The following is a 17,299-nucleotide window of genomic DNA, read 5'->3' on the forward strand; positions in this document are numbered from 1 at the left end:
CATTTCATGACTCCAACAGGGAAGGCAGAGGTTGAAACAGCACCGAGCGTCTCCCTCTCCTCCTCCCTCTCTCTTAATAAGGGTTAATACCCCCTTCTGCTCCCTCAAGGCACCCCATAATAATTAATTCAGTGATTAATATCCTGGTCTCCGATGCTAATGTCTCCGTGGAAACAGGAGAAGAGGGGAGCTTAAATGAAATGCTGACATGATAGTCTTTTTAATTGACTACAAATCCCAGATGAATAGAACTGAAGTTATTCTGGCGTTTTCTCCCGAGACGGCAGGATGTCACTTCGCTGCATCACAAGTCAGAAAATATCAATATAAACATCACGGCAGCCGCCTGCCGCGCCGCGCAGGTGTAATTGTTCATGGCGTTTCCAGGTGTTGACAGTGACTTCCGTCTCATTGCTTCAGACGGATTATCTTTGTCTCTTCTGCTGAGTCATAGTTTGCCACATCACTGGCGAGCTAATGAGAGCGCCGTGATTGGCTTGATTAGTCCTGATTAGCTCGGAGTGCGTGCATACTGATGGCGAATTTCCTGATGGCTGCAGATGAAGCGTAACTTTTAATTTGGGTTGTGGATTTAGGCCAACAAAAGCTGCGTTTGAAAAGGAGAAATGACTTTCAAGTGGTCTATCGGCAAGATTCTCATTATTCTATTAATTCAATGCCAATTAGCTTTGTTATCCGGCCGACACACTGCTGCTCTGCTGCATCGTGCACTGCTGATGTCAGCAGTGCTTGTCCTTCTTCACACTCGGATGATTTGTCGCACTAGTCTTGCAAATTATGGCCATGGCTAGAGGCTCTGATTGCGTCTGTATGTACAATGGTGGTCTATAGCTTCAAAGTCAGGAGCCAATTTAGTGTTTCCTGCTCCTGCTTTGATATTGTGCTAGCAGTTGCTAATTAGGTAGCTTTCATCAAAAACAAACATCTCCGTTGAAATTCTTATTTGTGTAGCTTTGGTTCACCCTGTTTGGCTTGTGACCCCTTAATACTATAAGTGCATCACTATTTTTAGAGGCCTTAAGAGGTAAAACTTAACAGTACTTCACCAGAAAAGCGCAAGTCTAGAATAACAACCATAATGTTCAGTAGCAGAATTTTATTTGTCACATTTCCTGCGGTCCAAATTATTTTATCTCTTGACAGAAACACCAGATTTGTGTTCATTTTGACCTGCTGAAGGTTTTGTTGATGAAACTAAATCACATTAATAAGGTAAACAAGCTGCTTGATGTCGTGGCTCCTAATAATAAACTATAACTCCCCCTAAACAGCAAATATAAGCAGCATATAAACATGTACAAAATGGTTTATAACACACTATATAAACAGCTATAAAATGTTTATTAATGTGCAGCGTTTGTTAACAGTTTGAACTTCTCCTATGAAGACACATTTTGTATCATTACAACTGTTTTACTATCCAGTTATTCATTATCTATTTATTAAGCAGCCTCCACTTATAGAGGAGGAGTTATAGTTGTTGACAAGCTCATTAATAAACTCTAACTAACCCATTATAGTGTGTTATAAACCATTTATTAAGTGTTTATAAACTGTTTATAATGCTAAATAAGGGGGTTAAAAAAAGCAAAGTGACTTCACGTGGCTGAACAATGATTAAAACATTTCAGGTGAGCAATGAGGCAATTAAAGATAATACAAAAATAAAAGAGAACACATTAATGTAAGATAAGAACAGCAAGGCCCATGTGGATCATGCAACTCATCATGTGCTGCCAGTAGGACACGATGTTCAGCCACGACAGTTTTTATGGTTTTACGTCTGGTTGAACTTTTAAAACGTGAATACAAAACAGATCCACTTCTGATAAAACAGAAGAATCTTTCCTGAAGGTTGGCAGGCGTCACACGGAGCTAATAGAGAGACGTTATCTGCAGGAGATGATGCACACGGGGCAGAAGATCCCGGCTAAAAGAGTCGTGGGTTATCTTTGATGGTATATATCGCCACCTTAAAGGCTTTCTGAGCAGCTGGCAGATAGACATCGGGAAGACGGATCATGAAGGGTGTGAGTATGTAGATTCTCAAGTGGTCTGGGGCTTTGATTTATTTCAACTACAAAGCTTTAGCATTTATTCTTAGTTTCCAGCTTTATATGTATAATTGATCATATTTGTCCAAGAAGTCCCCTGTTTTCTTTTTATTTTGCTTCCAGTCTGTAGTTTTTTTGTTTTTTTTTCTATTGCTGTGATGGAACTGTAAATGAAACTCAACACTTCCTATATTTCATATTAAAAGCTTTTCCAGTAGCTCAAGGGGCATAACCCCCCCCCCCCCCCCCCCCCCCCTAATTTGGAATAATGAAGAAATCAGTATTTCTGTTAAAAAAGAGCAGCAGCATTACATGACTGATGCTATTAGTGCTGTGGAAAGAACACCTGTATTTACCGTGCTGGTTGTTATTTGAATCCAGGCTGTACAGTAATACACACATTTTAAATATTACATCAGGGCTGCAGGTGGGGAGGGAGGCCGAGGACAGAGAGAGAGAGAGAGAGAGAGAGAGAGAGAGAGAGAGAGAGAGAGAGAGAGAGAGAGAGAGAGAGAGAGAGAGGGATCTGGAGTGACAGTTTGTCTGCTATGAATAAGTCAAATAGTGTGGTCTCGCCCCAGGTATCACCCTGAGAGCAGACGAGCACCTCCTCATTTATTTAGGCTCTCCTCAAGGTCAGAGCTCTCCCTCCCTCTCTCCAGTCGCTCACTTCATCACCTCCTCCACTTCATGTTGCCTCCATCTGTCCCACAAATATTCCTTAAATCCTGTGGAAAACCTGCACACACAAACACACACACACACACACACACACACACACACACACTCTGCACCAAATCATCTCTGACAGCAGCTTTTTTTTTTTTTTTTTTTACATCAAAGGAAATAAAAAGAGGGAAGTGGGGAATGTGAGCGCATTAAAGTTTGCTACCTCACATCACATCATGGCAGATTGTTTGCAGACTGGTCACCGGCAACGTGAACCATATTGTATTTAATCCTGAGAGGAGATTTACTTTTACCTCAGTGTTTCTTTTTATCTTTGACTTCTCATTTCACCTCCTTTAAATGCTCCTTCAGATTAGGCAAATAAACGTTATTCCCCACTGTATTACTGCACCACATACACATATATATACACACACACACAGTGTATTTTATATGCTGCTTGTTCCAACCGTTCTTTGAAGCTATATGACGCATACGCTGTGTGAAATATTTAAACCCAAGCCACCATTTTTATGGCTACACAGTTGCATCAAATGGAAATATTCTAGATGTCTTGTGCATCATTTATTACAAATAATTCAGCCCGTCATGTTTGTAATATTTGGACACTGTGAGAGCATGATTGTGAAATAAGGTTCATGGCGACACAACAAGACTTCTGGCTGGGAGACGGTCCGAGCTTTGTGATGAGTAAATTAATAAACTGCATGTTTGGCTGAGATTTTAATGATAACAACTTTACAGTTTCCTGTTTTCAGTTCATTCACGTGGAGATTAATTACATGAATTGTTGCAGATGAGTGTAGAAATGCCACCTGGCCAACATGTAAACCATGCCAGCCGCTTTTTTTTTTTTTTAGATCTCTCCCATCCTATTTAATAAATACAAATTAATTTAACTTAAGTGAGTTAAGCAGTAGGGGAAAGGTACTGACTAATTGCTGTATAATTGCTGGAATTATTCTTTTTTTCCCCTTACATTTGGTATTCTTTATACCCTGAGGCTTCCTGGACCGCTGCGAAGAATCCCATTCCCCCAACACTGGAGACAATTTCTGTTTTGTTTCCACTTTATTTCTTCTAATACTTCCCCCGTCTGGTTTCCTCCACTCGTGGGACAACTGGGCTCGTACATCATTACTGCACTGAAACATTTTTCGATTTTTTTTTTTTTGCAGAACTTCATATCGTACAAAAACACTTGTAATGACCACACTTGGATAAACACATGTATTAGTGAAAATACAGATGACTCAGCTGTCCTCACAACCCTCCAACATCTCCTGCACAAACTTCCATCCTTAATCTCAATTTCTGAGTTTTTTTTGATGGATAACATTTTAGTTTTCTGACAGTTTAGTTTAGTTTTACTTGCAACGGCTACTGGATACATATATACTGCTTCATGTGCAGTCAGTGGATAAGACTGCAAAGCATAGCAGCAACAATGATGGTGGTTTTGGATGAAGCTGGATTACCAACCAAAGAAAACTCAGACCCTCAGGGGCCGACATGTGGCCATTAGTTTGTGGTATTTTGAGTAATTGTACATTTGTTTAGTGTATGCACCGCTAAAGCTCAATATCAACCCCAAACAACAGGAGCCTCATGGTGACACCTGCATTATCGAGGCCCCTTCTTAAGGACGTTATTATTTCAGTCACAGCTCATTTTTGCCCACGGGAACCCCTGGAAGGTTAAAGTTCGGGTTATGCTCAGCCGAGAACTGGTTTGTATGACATGTTGTTTCGACCGCGTCGGAAGTCAAAAGTGTATCTAGTTGTTCGGAGCGACACACTCGAATGTGGGGTGAAAAGTCAGCCGTCATAGAGAGGGAGACGTGATATCATTTAAATATGGGGATAGCAGCGACAGTCTCTCCTGGAAGACATTCGTAGTGTTGCACTGGCTCTTTTCTCACCTCTGCACAGCTGGCCAATCACAGCGTGAAGTGGGCGTGAATGTCATTTAGATCATCAGTCTACCACTTTGTTCCAGACTGATGGAGTTTTGGAAAGTTTCAGAAATGTTCGGACACAAACTTTCCCCAAATCTGAAATCGGGAAGGTCGGGTTGGAAATTTAAATAGGATTTTGTATTTGTAACAAAATATATTTATATATTTGTCCATCACCTTGTTATAGTATTTCACAAAAGAAAACCACCACCAAACTCATTTACCATGTAAATGTATTCCTTTAAGGACAGAAAACCTAACTGGTGTCAACCTTTTTTACAATACACAACCTATTTGACGCCTATAAGTAACCCCAGACTAAACTTTGACCCTGAACTCAAAATACTCGATTGAATTATATCACGCATCTTATTAGAGGTGGATTAAAATGAATTATATTTATTATAAAAGCCTAATGATCCATGAGTCTGCCCTTTATTATCATAATATATATGATGTCAAATCCATTAGCGTTGTTTATCACCATCATTAATTCAAGGTGACTAGAGAAAAAAAGAAAACACTGGAAACACTGACGTGGCCTGAAAATTACCCAAATTCCCATCACTAAGCCCCCCCCCCCCCCCCCCCCCCCCCCCCAATACATCCGCTCTGTTTACTGCAGGCCCATCAAGACACACCAGTGTGTCACTGTGGATCAAAGTCAGTGGTATCAGCCAGCAAACACACAGCACAGAGGGTTGGAAGGATGGCAAAGAGACACTCATCCTCTGGTCCCATTATTACACTCCCACAATCCACTGCTGCTCGCATTGAAAAAGGCAAGAAAGAGAAAGATGGAGACGGTCTGATAGAGAGAATGAAGGGATTTTTGGCAGGTAGGAAAAAGCAGCAGAGAGAGGATAGAACTCATCCACGCATCTTATCGTGCACACCCTCCGCCCCTTTAGTCATTATTTTACAGTTAAATTCTCAGTGCTCAAAAGCCTCAGAAATACTCCGTCGTCTCAAGGAGAAGGAAAATGGAGTATGGGGGGGGGGGGGGGGGGGGGGGGGGGGGGAGAGAGAAAAAGAGAGGGAAGTCATTTGTATTCAAATCCAGAGCTAATACGTCAAGTAAGTCTATTTCATGGGCAAAGCTTCCTGTGTGTGCGGAGGAGACATGCTCTACTGCAGCACTCCTATTGGAAGTCGCCTTAGCCGCCACAGGCGCTTTCACCGGGACAGACCGAGAAAACGGACGTTTCCTCACTGATTCTGTAGTTAGACTGACGGTTCTGCGTGAGGCTGGAAGAAAACCCACTTATTTGCTAAAATAAAATACCCTGAATGTTTTTTTCAAAAGGTTCTTTTGCCATGCTGGTGATTGAGGTTCTTCCAAGCGTTGGAGCGTCGGGCCACTGGGCTGTGTCACATCATTTACTGTGTGTGTGTGGAATCAGTTGAGAAAAAGGATTTTGCACATGCATGGAGATTACAGGACGTCGAGCAGCCTGTGTGTACTGGGGACAATGGAATATGGCCAGATTGCAATAAGACACAGAAGCAAAAAAAAAACAGCCAAGAAAACACTGACTGTTGCAGATGCCTCTCTCCTCCCCTTCTCATATCCCCGTCTCTCCCTCGCCCTCTCTCCATCTTGACAAGGAGGCCTGAGGGTTTTGTATCCTCCGCTGTTTGATTTGCACCGAGGGGAGATCTTGTTTGTTCTCCTCAATGCAGCATTTATGGTTTAAGATTCTCCTCACGACCTTCTGCTGCTCCTGAGCAGCGGGCTATCTGTCTCCCCTGAGCGAACAAACAAGAAAAGAACAGTGCCGCCGCGATGCCGGCCGGGGGACCTGCAGCTCTTTTCATCCCACCAATAAACAAAAAGAAGGGGGGGGTGGGGCGCACAGAAGTATCCAACCTTTTCTTTATCAGAGCGGGTCAACACAAGCATGTGGGATTTTCTTTTATGAGCCAATCTGCACTAATGAGGGGTAAATACAGCTCTGGCAGGTTTGAGTGTTGTCAGAGCTCCACCTTGTGGTGGTACATCAGCATTTTTGGTATCTCTTCATGCTTTACACGGCCATTTCATTCCTTCTAATTGTCCACTCTCTCACTGTATTTTCCAACACTGACTGACTTTCTATCTTCCTCTCCTCCTCCTCCTCACCCTTATTTTACCTCCTACACCTCTCCAATAATCATTTTCCTGGCAATTCCTCCCTTTCCTCTTATTTTTCATCTTGTCCATCCTCTACATCCCCCTCTGCCTCCTCATCCTTCCAAACTGCCCCCGCAATACTCTTCCTCTTTCTTCCACCTCCCTCCCTTCGCTCTCCAAGATCGTTATCGGGTCGAATCGTCGGAGGAGTGTGGTGGTTCTTCACTCTCATCATCATCTCGTCCTACACGGCCAACCTGGCCGCCTTCCTCACTGTGGAGAGGATGGTTTCCCCCATCGAGAGCGCCGAGGATCTGGCCAAGCAGACAGACATCGCCTACGGCACTTTGGACTCTGGCTCCACCAAAGAGTTCTTCAGGGTGAGTTGGTGTTACTGGGGGTTAATGGTCTGCTCTCAGACAGGTAGGGGGAACCCATGCAGCCCTCACATCCCTCACGCACCAGAGAAAAAGGCTGATCGTGCACTCCTCTAAACATTTGCAGGAACATAAGGGAGCTTAGCAGGTCTCCAAGGCAACCCTGTGTCCTAGAAATTACAATTATGTAGCCGTAATTAATTTAGGAGGAAATGTAATCGCTGCCCTTGATGATGTTCAGTGGCGAAGCTTTTTCAAGCGAAGGGAGTTACACATTTTTGTACCGCACGCCGTCGTCGCACGGAGGTGACCGGGGTGGATGTAAAAAGATGAGATAACATGTAGAATATTGTTTTCCTAGTTATCCCGTCAGACACGGTAAGTTATGGAGATAGTTCATACATGTATTTAGTAAGAATATGGTCAAATGATTCTAATCTAGTAAACCTTTAAAGTGATGTTTTCTCTACCTGGTGTTGCATGCGGATATCTCTCCATCTTCCCCTGTCTCTCACACCTCATCTACCTCTGAACCTCCAACCCCCTCAAAACCCCACAGCGGTCAAAGATCGCCGTCTACGAGAAGATGTGGGGATACATGAAGTCGGCCGAGCCCACGGTCTTCACCAAGACCACGGCTGAGGGCGTGGCGCGGGTCCGCAAGTCCAAAGGGAAATACGCCTTCCTCCTGGAGTCCACCATGAACGAATACACCGAGCAGCGAAAGCCGTGCGACACAATGAAAGTGGGAGGCAACTTGGACTCCAAAGGCTACGGAGTAGCCACACCCAAGGGTTCACAGTTAAGGTGGGTGGAATAGTGTAACAATATGTTTTACGTGTTGTTATGGTATTCCACCTTCCCTGGTGTGCCGCCTTTTGTATCTTTATCTGTCTTACTTTGCTTGGTGTGGGTGGGGGGCGGCATTTTCTGTGTTTTGTTTGAGGGCAGCAGTCCTGGCTTTTTGACATCTGTGTTTGTTGCATGCATGTGGGGGTCATCGTGATGGTGCAGGGGTGGTTATTTCATTTCTTTTCTTTACAGCTCTCCACAGCAGGTAGGTCTTTGTGCTTGTGCTTGCTGTTTGTGCGAAGACGTTGGAATGGCATGCTCGAAGCAGTAAACTCATCTGAAAATGTCTTATTTAGAAAATGCCATTTCAGATAATCTGCATTTTTATATACAGATGTAATTAGTAGAGATATTTCGCTAATGCTACTTCAGCTTTCCTTCACGGTTGACTGGTTCTTTCTTTTCTGCTAAGTGACTGAAATAGTGTTTTGGGAGCCATTTGAATGTTCAGCCCTGGGTGACTCTGCCAGACTCTGTCACTGCCTCCCGCACATAGTGGAATTTACAGACCTGCCACAGAATACAGTGTCATTACTGTGGGGAGTTGCACTTTCAGTACGCACACTCATCGATCAAAAGCCCGCCGGCAAGGTCTCACTGGGAATGGGTAAATACACTAACGGCAAAACTTCACAGGTGTGTGTGCACATGTCTGCGAACTGGCAGAGAGCAGCTCCATGATTGCTTGCACTTTCATTTATTCCTGTGGAGGTGCGGGAGCATTGTTGTGCAACACACGCATGTTAGAAAATACCAGCGAGAGCACTTTTTCTTTTATAAAGGCTCCCAGCAACTCTGCTGCTTAAATAGATAATATTGGAGCCTTGCTATCATTGATCACAAGTAATTAGAGAGTGCATTGAAAACAATAGCCAGACATTAAGGTTTTTTATTCTTTGAGAATAGGTACCAACAAGGGGATTTGTTCCAACTCCTCACAGCCAGTAAATCAAACCCTGTTAGTTGTTTTCTGTAAATTCCTCTGCCCATGAAGCCTGAAGTAGAGCAGCTACTGGTTTGTTTCGGCACAGCCAGGCTGGTGCCAGTTTTCAGCCACTGCTTTGACCAGGAGGAGTCCCTGACAGATCACGGTAGTCCCGTCCTCCAGGCCTCCATCTTGTTGTTTTTGGGGATTATCATCTTCTGTCAGTCACTTGTCCGGATATCAGCGAGGAAACGCACCAGCGGCGTCGAGAGCGGGCAACATTGTTGGTCAAGGCTGTTATTTCACATGGCTCCGAAAAAAACAACATCATCAGCTCCAAGTGAAATATTAGCCGTGCTGCTTTTGTGTTTCTGATCCATTTCCATTTCTGACTGTTTTTGTTTTTCATAATGATGCAAATAAATTAAAAGGATCAAAAACGCACGCCGAGGCAAATCTCTCTCTCTCGCTACACTATCGTCAGACATCACCACAGCAGCCTTCAAAAGAAGCCATGAAATTAAAACGCACACGTATTTGAAACAGCTTTTCATACACATTTTATGCAAGTCAATCATGATTTTCCAGAACAGCTTAATGCTCCGAAATCCTGTGAGCTTTGAATTGGCTGACATACATACACTGTATACATGTGTAAAACAGGTCCAAATTATTTAGAGGTGTCTTGTTTCTCAAAGCGCTGGCTGACGCCGATGTTTTGGGACTGATTCCCAACATTTTGTGGCGATATTTCATGTTTTAAATTGGACAATTTCCCTGCCAAAAAAAACAAAAATAATTACTCAATTATGTATTGTGTTTCCCGTGGTTTTATCTCTGTTGAGGCAGAAAAACATTATGTGACACTTGCATATCTGCATGCATACTTGAGCAGAATTCAATCAAAATGTCACAAAATAAATTCAGATTGCGTTCAGTATTCAGAGTTTCCAGCAGTTCAACCAAAAAGACTGCTGTTTCCTCCTCTGGCCTGAAGAGGTAAAACTATACAAACGTTGGTCTTGAACCAAAATATTCGACAAATCAACATTTTGACCAGATGATGGCGTTAAAAGTAAAAGGAAACAATGACTGTCTGTACCAAATTTTGTGCCAATCTATCAGGTATATGTTGAGATATTTCACTGGATAACTGAAGACTCTGACCTGCTGGTGGCGCTAAATTAAAAGTTGGAAGTCTTCCTCTGGGGACCATGAATGTCCACCTAATATTTTTCTTCTACTTCTTTCCCATGTTATTAAACTTCTTACAACCCCTCTGTATCTTGCTATCAGGCTAACACTAGTGTTAATTAATATTATATGACATTATTTTACTCAACACATGAAAGAGGAGAGATTCGCGGTCAGTGTGTGTTTGGGTCCTGGGATGGGATGTAACCGTTAATGCACTTTTCCACCCTTGTCCCTCTCTTACTGCTACTCCCCCCCTCCCCTCCCTTCTCTTCCTTCCCTCCCAAATTTGGACAGCATACTCACCCCCTCTCACCAAATATGTTTTATCGTTTTCAAGAAGTGCAGTTAACCTGGCAGTGTTAAAACTCAATGAGCAAGGCCTGTTGGACAAATTGAAAAACAAGTGGTGGTACGACAAAGGAGAGTGTGGCAGCGGAGGCGGTGGCGAGAAGGTTAGCCGCTATGTCGCTATGCCCATGTGACCGTGATGTGGGTAAACGAGAAATGTCTTTTGTTTGGTAACAGGAGCATCTGCCGGGTCGATCCCCACATTTACACGGCATCATTTGAACCTCGAGAGGAGAGCGAGTACTGTCGAAGCAAAAATATTCGCTGGAATTGCAAAACTATTTAAAAGTTCTCTGAAAATGTTGCTCAACGTAACTTAGAATAAGAATCTAAGAATATGCACCATATTGGGTGTTTAAGCGTGCTACTAAGCATAAAGGACATTTTTCTGAGCCAGTAGTTTTGGGTTGACAGTACTAGCCTCTGTGCTTGTTGTAAGAAAGGTCCCGGCAGTATGCGCCCGTTCCAGAAAAGCGATGCAGCCGGGGACCCCATGTATATATGTCTGTTAGCTCTGCCCCGTCCCCATAATGCCCCCCCCCCCCCCAATAAACCTGACCCCACAAACAACTATCTTCACCAATGAGCAAAGAGACATGTAGCGTAAGTGGGGCCCCTTCCCGGCTTCGTCACTTTGTGAAGAGTACTGAGCTGCTCTTGTTGGGCTTCTTCTGATTGAATAACATAAAATAACATGTCCTATGATGTTATTTATGTTATTTTCCCCACCCCACCCTTCCCCGCCCCCTGTGATTTGAAGAACGCCTGTAAACCTTGCCGTATTGAAACTGAGTGAAGCAGGAGTCTTAGACAAACTGAAAAACAAATGGTGGTACGATAAAGGGGAGTGTGGACCCAAGGACTCGGGAAGTAAGGTCAGTCTCCACCAGCCCGGGAGCCTCCCCTCCTCTCTTTGTCTCTATGCACACTTTTATAACGCTGGCAGTACTGTTCTGTTATTACAGCAGGCTGGCTGACATGACGCACACACATAAAACTCTGAGAAAGAGCCAGAGCGAGTGACAGACATGCAGGTAGAGACTTAAGGCGTAGCCTGAGGGACACAGCGTGACAGAAACAAGGCATGGCGCAGCGCTAACAGTTTTACAACAGCTCAGCTATGTGTTGCATCTGCAGATGAAGCATCACACTCACATCGGTTGTCACCTCAGATGGTCCCAGGGCATGTTCAGACTTTACTGTATGTCGCACTAGATGTCAGTGCTGTACTGTAAGCCTCAGCTGTAGCGGCACGCTCGAGACTGATCCACGTTGTTGATGCGCTGGAGCACGGCGAGAGCGGCCACGTTATAAATAAAGCAGCATGTACCTCCCACATCAGCCACGTCCTCTTACTCAGATCATTAAGTGCAGGACACACACACACACACACACACACACACACACACACACACACACACGCCATCACCTGCAAATGAGACTAAGCATGACAGGCAATCTTTTTGTGTCGAGGTAATAAGTTGAACGCACCCTTAAGGACGTAGGTGATTTATCGCAGGGAGATAAATGGCAGGGAGGAGCTCAGGGAGATCAGCGGCATACATCCGAATAAAAGGGGGTTAAAGGGGTGAATATCAGACCTGAGAGACAGAGCAGTCGAAATATGGAGGGAAATTACAGGGCTAGTTCGTCCAAATTGCAAGAACATATTTTCTCCTTTGCCTCTAGTCATATTTAGCCATGCAGATAATTTTAATTGCATTTTTAAATATCAACAGCAACATCTCTTTTCAGGAACAATGTCCTCGTTGCTTTAGATAATCCACAGAACATGCTGTCAGCAGTTTTCGTGGGGACTGTCTCCACAGTAGAAAGCTGTCTCGGGCCCTTTTACACGGTGACACACGTCCACTGACGGCCGATTTGGAGATTTGGCGACCGAAGACGGCAGCTGATGACTCTCATATACTTTTTTTTCCATTCTAGCACCATGCGCTCACCTTTAAAACACCTTTAGTCTAACGCTGTCCACAGTGCGCTCTGTGGATTATCCAAAGTAAATAGGACATGCAAAGTTGTTGATGAACTTTTCAGTGCTGTGACGACCACACATGAACTTCCAATCACCTTCCAAGGTGCATATGAAACCAAAACTATCTGCATGTCTAACAGAACCAGGGAGAAGTGAGAAAATACGCTTTTTTGTCATTTGGTTGAAGTGACCCTTTAAAGCAGAGAGATAACAGATTTCTCTATAAAGCTTTCTGAAGTATTTTAAACAGGATGATAGCAGGAGATTATTTTTTGCTAGCTTGGAGGTAGAGTAGTGATAAATGATGTTGTGTGCGTGTGTGTGTGTGCGTGTGCGTGTGTGTGTGTTGATGTGAGATTTTTCCATTCTGTCATATTTGTGTGTAAATGTTGAGTGTTTGTATGCACTTTCTGCCGCTTCTGCTAAAACCAGCGCTGACGTTTGTGTTTCTGTTCCTCTCCCCGCCGGCTACAGGACAAGTCGTCCCAGGCCCTCAGCCTGAGCAACGTGGCGGGGGTCTTCTACATCCTCGTCGGGGGCCTGGGCCTGGCCATGCTGGTGGCCCTCATTGAATTCTGCTACAAGTCGCGCAACGAGGCCAAGAGAATGAAGGTGGAGGCCCAGTCCCAACACCCCCATTACCACCATCCTCCCCACCAACACTGCTACCCCTGCCAGACAGGCAGCCCCCGCCATAGCCCCGAGCCTAGCCAAAGCCAGAGTCTGAGGCCCAGCCCCAGCATCCCCAACTTAGCTGAGTTTAGCGAGGTTTTCAATGGGTATGGCAGCGATGGGGAAGCTGATAAGATGTAGTTGGGGTTTTCGTAGAAGGTCCACCCAAGCCTTTGCCCCCCCCCCCCCCCCCCCCCTCACTAGCTCCCTGTAAGTCTGACTGTAAGTGAAACCTATCGTTAGCTACCGTGCTAGCTTTGCCATGCTGAGTGACTGTCGTGACCAGTGGCGAGCTGCTTCCCACTTCTCTGTCTTATCTGCTCACCGTGTGGTCATGTGACGTCCTGGTCTGCGTTCGAGCTTTTCTTCTCTCAATGTGACAGGAAGCGATGAGTCATCCTCAGACATGACGTCGCCTCTACTGCTTCGCAGCTTGTGTGGCTGCAGACGTTGGCCCTCATTTATCAATGCGAGCAATACCGTGTGACCCATTTTCCTGCCAAAATCAAAAATGTATTACTCATTCTGGAGATAATATTCATGTCTGGTATTATCATAGGAATTCAATAATGTTGAAAACACATGATAAATGCCATGATTGATCACCCTACCAAATATGCTCAGATAACTGTAATGTATTTGAGTTAATGAGGATAAAATGTAAGAATGAAAACACAAATTAATTAAGATTAGGTCGTTTCATTGGCATCTAATCATAACAACAGTTTTAGAGCACATTTCTGAATGGATTAAATCAACATGCTGCTCTTAAATTTGGCAGAATTTGAGTGTTACTGTTTTTCCACTGGACTCGTAGCGTATTAACAGGTAGGACAGGCATGTTAAATGAGGACCAATGTCTTACTTGTACACACACTTTCATCAAACTGCAGCACATTCGTCCATCTAATGTCTAGTCTGACCCTCTGAAGCTCCAGTGCCTTGTTTTCTCACCAGCGAACCATCAAAAGTAGCCTCGTGAGGGTGTAAACACACACACACACACACATAAACCTGAATAGCACATGCTGTAGCTCAGGGATATTACTGTCTCAAGTCTGTCAGTTACAATAGACAATCAATGTACAGCCACAGAACAAACTTAATGAGAAAGCAGCACTGAGCACACAGGAAGCCCTATATAATAAAGCCATACTTAAACACTATACGTTGTCAGGCCAAAGTAAACGTAAGTTAGGTATCCCTCGAGCTGAGCTGATTTTATTGATGTGAGCTGTTTTCTCCGGATATTTCCCCCAGGTCCTTGACCATTAGACTTCCAGATATATTTTCACACTGGGTGTATATCTGTCCAACGTGGTTATGTGTCCCCCATCGCAAACTCTTCATTAGCTTGACTGTTGCTTAGTCAGCTTCCCTGTCCCACTGCCTGCAACTATCACTCACTGTGTAATAACTCTGTCGCTAATGGATTTACATGTAGTATGGGGCTGGCTTGATACTGTACTGAATGGCTACGAAAGGTGTTTTTATTACTCTGTGGTTGCTACACTGCTGTATATATATATTTAACTGTACTGTACTGTTTTTACAGATAATGTTGAAGCAGATTGGAGTTTTAGTTCTGCTCAAGTTTGTTGGAGACAGAAGTAATGTGTGTTCAGATGGACAGCCGCTGTGCCTTTTTATTCATCTCGTATGTTTTGTTTAATCAGCCTTTTCTGCACGGCCAGAACCTCCAACGCTGTACACATCAGTTTACCGCCCACAACGCGGTACGCTCACACTGAACGTGAACACTGAGCCGGTTGTGATGAAATGTCCACTGACATTTCAATTATTTTGTGCAATTCTATTATAAACAAAAAGTAAGAAGAATAAAAGAAAAATATGGAGCCGCGGACAATATGGTGTCTGTTCTGCAGCGAAGTTCAGTTTTATATCACAGAAGTGTCAAGACTACAGTTTTAGCCCCAACATGTAAAATACAACTCCAATGATTTTACAACAAGCTCACTGCAGTTCATAATGGACCTTTTTGCTTCAGCCAACCAAATTTACTGACATGCCAGAAATCTGCCCAGCTTTAGCTAACTGAAATGCCCAGCAACGACACCATGCTGGTTAATATATAAACATGTCATACATTTGGAAGGTTAGCTAGGCTAACTACCGTCACATAATACAGCTAGATCACATTGTCTTGAGTTGATAGCTAAAGCGCTGCCTCAGAAAACGTTCCTCTCTCTCTTCTCTCGTGCGTTTTTCACTGTTTTTAACCCCGAACATGAACACAGCTGCGTGTAGCCCTTTGGCTATCAAACAACCAAATTACAAGTGTGAAGAATTTATTTAGATTTAACAGACAACCAGGGTTAATTACCACTAGTCTAAAGCACTTTAGTTGGAGGCTAAACCAAAAGTGGCCGCACCCGAAATGTTGGCAATAACTTAAAGGCGGAGATGATGAAGCACTGCACTCGATTCAAAACGTTTTTTTCTGACATTCGCAGTCACTGACTTTGTAATTCGTTCAGTTTTGAACTAAGCTAAGCAGTCGCATCACCTTTCAAATGCATTTCAGTAAGTGAACGCATCACTGTGGCGTTCAGTGCTGACTGTCTTCAGTTCCCTCTGTTACTGCTTCAGCCTGTTCCGCTCAGTTCAATACAAAACTCTGCATTTACGCGCGCTGTTATTATGTCATGTTTATTATGTTATGTTATTATCTATGTAAATTAAAATTAAAATGATTTCTCTGTCTCCTTCAGGAAAAAAAGATTCTTCCTCATTAATTCCTTAATAAGAAGCTTTGAAGGGATCTAAAACTCCAATCTGCGACCGCACAATAATTTTTTTAACCTGCTCTGTAAACCTATCTCTTTATTTTCCTCCTCAGCTAACATTTACAGAAGCTATGAGGAACAAGGCCCGTCTGTCCATCACAGGCAGCGTTGGGGAGAACGGACGGGTGCTGACGCCCGACTGTCCCAAGGCCGTCCACACCGGGCCTCCCCTCCGCCAGAGCTCCGGCCTCGCCCTGGTCTCCTCTGAGCTCCCGTGAAAACCAAAAACCTCTCAAGTGCCTTATTCCAATAACAAAAAAAAAAAACAATAACCACACCGCCCACGAAACAACCAGAAACTAATCACAAGGAAACAGGACTCACACACCCAACAGGTCACCTCCAGTGGGCGAGACGGGACCGACGGAGGCGCGAACAACAAATCCCACTGTCAGAGGTCACGACTTGTTGTGGCTCAATGATTTCTCTCAGAAATCAGTGGAAACCAGAGGCAGAACGATCTCCATTTTATAACTGTGTGGCCACAAGCAAGCAGAAGTACGTTTGAATCAAAGGGAGTCCGCTGGAGCCATTCAACCTTTCCCGCTCCAGTGACGAAGAGGAACAAATGATATATATCATGATATATGATAAAGACGAAGACCAGAAAACTGTAAACTTGAAACTCAAAACTGTGCGGTTTTTTTTTTTTGGATTGCTGTGAATTGGCAAAAAAAAAAAAAAAATCAAAAAAAAAAAACTGAACCACAATCAAGATTGTTTTCAAACTGAACAGTATTTGCTACGCAGACATGAGCGGCGTTCAAGAGACAACAATCTCACTAGATATCAACGAGTGACACTGGGAGAGTTGTAGCTCGGTGCCATGAAGATATGACGGGAAAATATTTGTATTATTAATAACAAAAATGAAATCTATTGATATTGAATATATGAGCAAACATAGGAAACTGTGAAAATAAGTAAATATGTATATTCCGTTAAAAACAAAATGAAGAATTTAGCTGTACATAGGAACGACTGTGTAACATGCTTGCTTTTTAAACAGATGTACATAGCAGATACTGTAGTGGACAGACAGACAGTTCTTTTTTTGTAAAATCATCTTTAAAGATTTTATTCATCGCAATAATGAAAAAGATGATGCCACTTGAAGGAGCAGACGTGTGGACGGCAGTGTTAAATGTGTTGAATACTTAACTGTATTATATAGGAACATTCAGAGTCTAAATGTGAAGGGGTATCAACTGCCCAAATATTCTGATACCTGTTACATACAAATTCATTAATATATTCAACAATGAATGTTAAGTAGCTCCACCCCCAATCCTT

The 17,299-nt window shown here is 43.5% G+C and overlaps 1 protein-coding gene across 3 annotated transcripts in view; it reads left to right on the top strand.

Annotated features, from left to right (window-relative positions):
- Positions 1–16,224, top strand: part of gria4b (glutamate receptor, ionotropic, AMPA 4b) — a 102,452-nt gene extending 86,228 nt beyond the window's left edge. The window contains exons 12-16 of one of the 3 annotated variants that reach the window (XM_070917185.1): positions 7,017–7,215; positions 7,772–8,019; positions 10,524–10,638; positions 13,002–13,139; positions 16,060–16,224. In XM_070917185.1, coding sequence (XP_070773286.1) covers positions 7,017–7,215; positions 7,772–8,019; positions 10,524–10,638; positions 13,002–13,139; positions 16,060–16,224 — 865 coding nt within the window. Of the gene's footprint in view, positions 1–7,016; positions 7,216–7,771; positions 8,020–10,523; positions 10,639–11,294; positions 11,410–13,001; positions 13,341–16,059 lie in introns of those variants that run through there. The other 2 variants (XM_070917186.1, XM_070917184.1) reach the window with 2 other exon arrangements.
- Positions 16,225–17,299: the final 1,075 nt, after the last annotated feature.

This window comes from Enoplosus armatus, chromosome 13, assembly GCF_043641665.1.
Source record: "Enoplosus armatus isolate fEnoArm2 chromosome 13, fEnoArm2.hap1, whole genome shotgun sequence".
NCBI classification, from domain to species: domain Eukaryota; kingdom Metazoa; phylum Chordata; class Actinopteri; order Centrarchiformes; family Enoplosidae; genus Enoplosus; species Enoplosus armatus.